The following is a 5,102-nucleotide window of genomic DNA, read 5'->3' as shown; positions in this document are numbered from 1 at the left end:
TCCTGCTGATGTGGGAAAGCTCAGAGGCTTGGAGATTGGACATGATGAAGGTTCTATAACCTGTTGTTTGTTTGATGAACACAGGAAATTGAGGGATGTCCCAGAGTCTCAGCACAAGTTCCCTTCCATCCCCGAATCCCCGCTTCAGAGCACCCCTCCAAGGCATGCTCTTCCTAAGGCCTCATCAAGCCGGTTTGTGAATTTAGCTAAGCCCATCTTGAACTTGACTACCGCTGCAGCTTGCACAAGCTCTCAGGGAGGGACTCCCACATGGAGACAGCCTGCTATACAAATGACTGGCTTTGATTTATTCTAAATCAACCTCCTTCAAGTTTTCAGGGGGTACTTCTTTCACCAGGTGGTCTCACTGTGTCCTGTCTTTCTCTTTCCTTCCCAAGATTATTCAGAGATTTTAAAATGGCTGTTAGAATTTTGATGTTGATTAACTTTATCTTGGGCCCTACAGAAATGAGAAAATGTCCTGACACTGGCTGGAAAACAGGGTTAAATATGCCTTTTGCTGGATAAAAATGTTCCCCGCTTTCACTTATTTCTTCTGAAAGCTAAGAAGCAGACAGGCCGGAGCCTGGGCACCTCAGGTTGTCCATACAGAGGAAGCTGCGGCAGCAGGAGCAGAATCTCAACTTGGGTGGTACTATTAGCCATTTGAAGCCAGCATTCCAAGGCTTTCTTCTCTGTCAAGCTCAAAGCTAAATGCTTTTTCGTTGTTGTCCTCATCCTGCCTACGCTGCTGCATCCTTCAACAGAGAAGGTTCTTTATCTTTTTAAACCAGTGATACAACTTATTCTATGCAATACTTAAAATTCAAGAAGGCCACCCTGGCTTATGAAATTGTTCAAGGTGGTCACGTAGGAGTTTTCCATCCTGCATTTCTAGCACTTTCATTCTACCGCACAATTCCTTCAAGTTCTTGCTTCTTGGCCCAGCCACGAACGCGAGACCAATATTCTGGAAACGTCTGTCTCACCTCCGGTTCGCCACAGTCACACTCCTCCCCTTCTTCGACATATCCATTGCCGCACTTCTGGCCCCCGAAGGACTGCGTCACTTCCGGCAGGTTAAAGAGGCACATACCCATGCCCTTCTCCAGGCTGGCCTCCAGGTCCTTCCTGCTGCAGCTGCTGAATACCATGGGGAACGGGTACCTGCAGGGAAGAGCCAGGACGTCAGTCGTCAGGGCACTGAAAGGCCTCACGCATCCTTCTCGTGCAGCTGTGCGTGGTACCCACGGGCACCATCTGCCTGGGTGGCCACTGTTAGTCTCAGTGAACAAAGGCTTGAGCGGTGTAAAATGAGGCACCTTCGACTACGCCCTGAGGTCCAACCCTGCAGAGTTCCAACACCACCGATGAGGAAGTGCTTTATCCAAAAAGAAATGACCTTGGGAGGGTTTTCAAATCGACTTTAGATTGTGTCTCGTTACAGACATCATTAATAGTTCTGTGTGAAATGATATAATGGAAAGTGAATGCTTAGGATCTGTAGCTTGTAATGTGAACACTATCTATGTTCATATGGGAAAGTGCAAAGATGAAGAAAGTACATTTAAGTCTTTAAGCCATTTTGAGTTTATTTTTGTGTACATGGAAAACAGTATGGAGATTCCTCAAAAAACTAAAAATAGAGCTACCATGTGATCCTGTAATCCCATTCCTGGGCATATACCCAGAAAAGATGAAAATCAATTCAAAAAGATACGTGCACCCCAATTTTCATAGTAGCACTATTTACAATAGCCAAGACATGGAAGCATCCTAAGTGTCCATCGACAGATGAGCGGATAAAGAAGATGTGGTACATATATATTGACATATACAATGGAATAGTACTCGGCCATAAAAAAGAATAATGCCATTTGCAGCAACATGGATGGACCTAGAGATTATCATACTAAGTGAAGTAAGTCAGACAGAAAGACAAATATCATCTGATATCACTTATACTTGGAATCTAAAAAATGATACAAATGAACTTATTTACAAAATGGAAACAGACTCAGACACAGAAAACAGATTTATGGTTACCAAAGGGGAAAGGCAGGGGGAGATAAAGTAGGAGTTTGGGATTAGCAGATACAAATTACTATATATAAAATAGATAAACAACAAGGACCTACTGTGGAGCACAGGGAACTATATTCGATATCTTGTAATAACCTGTTAGTGAAAAGAATCTGAAAAAGTATATATAACTGAATCACTGTGCTGTACACTAGAAACTAACGTAACATTGTAAATCAACTATACTGCAGTTAAAAAGAAAATAATAAAGGCAATCATTATCCCGAGGGAGGGGGAAGGTACAAATGACTGAGCTTATCAACTCCACGGCTTCACATACACAATCCCCATAGTGGGTCAGGGCCGGCTGATACTGGTTTGGGCCTATAAAGGGCAAATCACTGTCTCTCCAGGCACAGCTCTAAGAGAATGGAGGTGGTCAGAAGCGCAGGTCCTGCCCTTGCCTCGAAAACCAGGGCTACATAGGGATGTGGCCAAGTTGGCTAACTTCCCTGCAGAGCTCGTGCTCCCCCTTCCATGGTCTGGAGGGGCTGTGCCACCCGCCTTGCTCCTGGGTGGGCTGTGTGATAATTCTTGGTGATGGAATTAGCAGAGGGGAAATGGCATGTGTCACTTCTGGCAGAAGGTAGTTAAGTAGCTGTTCCTTCCTCTCCCCTGCTGCCAGCTGTGCTCAGACCAGTCCAACGTCCTAGGAGGGGGACGAGCCAGACACAGCACCTGGTCCTGGCTCACTGACAGCACAGAGCTCCATGGCGTCACACGCAAGGGAAACACATCTCTATGATGGTCAGCCCCTGGAAATTAGGGGCTCCCACGGCAGCTAGTGGTCCCTAACGTATATAAAGCATCTGACTCTCTTTTACGAATGTGCTTTCCCAGGTCTTAAGGCAGTGATTACCATAAGGGCTAAGCACACCAGAAAGCCAGGTTTTATTACTTGGTGAGGAAGCAGGACTTGCTGACCAGCAAGCCCAAGCACCCTCTCCCATGAAGACAGGATGACATTATAATTGGATCCCAATCAATTGGCCAAACCAATGTGCGCTCTTAGGTCTCCCTGAAGACGGCAGACTAGCCACCATTCAATGACTGAGTCTCTGGCAATACTTCAAGATCATGATGAGTTCCAGGGCCAAACTGGTAACGCTGCACTATCTCCCCACGTGTTTTCTATCAATCTCAGGTTATTAACTCTAAAGTAGAATTCTAATCTACAAGTAAATTAGTACATGCAAGTCTTGCTCTTGGATACAAAGACAATAAACCAGGACTTAGCTGTAGTAAAGTTCCTTTCGAAATCTTTATAACTTTCCTGGGCAGACAGATTGATTGTTCCTGGTACCAAAAGTGATACTGAATAGCTTCAGATGATGACCCATGAGAAAAAGTGTAACTCTGTCCATTTCAAGGGCTTTGTGTTGAAAAGATGACAGTACGTCACACAGGGAATTGAGAGCTGTAGTTCTCTTTGCAAGCGGAAGAAATGGAACCTTCTCCAGTGTAAGCATTTCCCAGGACGCCTCTATCTCAAGGCCTGACCCAGGAGACTAAACCTCATTCGCACTCAATGATACCCAACCAGGTGCTGTGATGAACTCTGACCAGTTCATTCTGGCAGGGCACTGATTTCTAGAAAATGTTAAATTAGGAAAGACACAAGGATAAACTGTAAGCCTCGGGAATGGTTTATAAGCAAGATTAACAGCAGTTTATAGCAAGATGAACAGAAGCCCGGTGAAAGAGGGGTATCAATCACCCTGCTTCCCAAATGAGAAGATGCCCACGAGCGTCCGCGGATTAGAGGGCTGAAACCAGCTCCAGGAACAGCTCCGACGAGCCCTCCCCTCTCACTGTCTTTCAAAACAACAAATACATTTTGGGATTTTTGGGGGATTGACATTAAAAAAAAAAAGGGATAGATGGGCTTCCCTGGTGGCGCAGTGGTTGACAGTCCGCCTGCCGATTCAGGGGACACGGGTCCATGCCCCGGTCCGGGAGGATCCCACGTGCCGTGGAGCGGCTGGGCCCGTGAGCCATGGCCGCTGAGCCTGCGCGTCCGGAGCCTGTGCTCCGCGGTGGGAGAGGCCACGGCAGTGAGAGGCCCGCGTACTAAAAAAAAAAAAAAAGAGAGAGGTCGTGGAGGATGGCAGAGGTGTTTCTCCATCCTCACACAGAGGTGGGAATGTTGACCGGTCCAGTCCACGGAGAGGGCAGGAAGGTGTGGGGAAGGGTCGCTGGCCTAGGTGACTATTTCTCTCTGATAGAATATTCCTGAGCCCTATTTGGGCATTTAGAGAAAGTCAGGCTTTAGAGGAAGAAAAGCAGAGTAACCTGTCACTCATCATTCAATTATTCTGCAAAGATTTATTCAATACCTACTATGTTCCAGGCATTGTTCTAGGCATTAGGGAGATGGAATGAATAAAACATACATAAATCCTGGCTGTGGTGGAGCTTTGCATCTAGTGGGGCAGACAAATAATACAGAAGATAAGGGAATCAATTACCTATTGGCAAGGAATGAGCGTTAAAGAGAAAAATAAGACAGGTCAGGGGAGAGGATGTGCGAGGTGCCGACCTTTTAGGGAGGGTGGTCAGGGAAGACCTCACGGAGGGGAAGGCATTTGGGGCCCTCACCAGAAGGATGTGAGGGAACAAGGTGGAAGAACATCCGGAGGAAGAACGTTCCAGGCAGAGGGAGGAGCCTGTGCAAAGGAGCGTGGGCAGGGGCGAGTGGCCTCGAGGACTTTGTTCAGCAGAAAGCAGCAGGCTCTTGTCAGTAACACACACCCAGAGGGGCGACCCCCTCCCCAGAGAAGACCCCTAAGCCCTTGGAGGTCAGGCTGATGGCAAAAGACTACCATGGAACATCATTAAATGGGGGAGGGGAGCTTTGCCCTGCATGGACCAAGCACTGATAATGGCTGAAGGTACTTCTCATAAGAATTGCAAACTTTTATTCCCCCACACTTTTTTTTTTTTTTTTTTTTTTTTTTTTTTTTTTTGCGGTACGCGGGCCTCTCACTGTTGTGGCCTCTCCCGTTGCGGAGCACAGGCTC

The 5,102-nt window shown here is 46.8% G+C and overlaps 1 protein-coding gene across 1 annotated transcript in view; it reads right to left on the bottom strand.

The window, feature by feature from the left end:
- ADAM12 (ADAM metallopeptidase domain 12) overlaps positions 1–5,102 on the bottom strand; it is a 396,124-nt gene that overhangs the window by 59,375 nt on the left and 331,647 nt on the right. The window contains exon 12 of the mRNA XM_007449628.1: positions 990–1,167. Coding sequence (XP_007449690.1) covers positions 990–1,167 — 178 coding nt within the window. The remainder of the gene's footprint in view (positions 1–989; positions 1,168–5,102) is intronic.

This window comes from Lipotes vexillifer, unplaced genomic scaffold, assembly GCF_000442215.2.
Source record: "Lipotes vexillifer unplaced genomic scaffold, Lipotes_vexillifer_v1.1 scaffold1262, whole genome shotgun sequence".
Classification (NCBI taxonomy): Eukaryota; Metazoa; Chordata; class Mammalia; order Artiodactyla; family Lipotidae; genus Lipotes; species Lipotes vexillifer.
The sequence above is the reverse complement of the archived record's forward strand: the minus strand, read 5'-3'. Positions and strand labels throughout refer to the sequence as shown.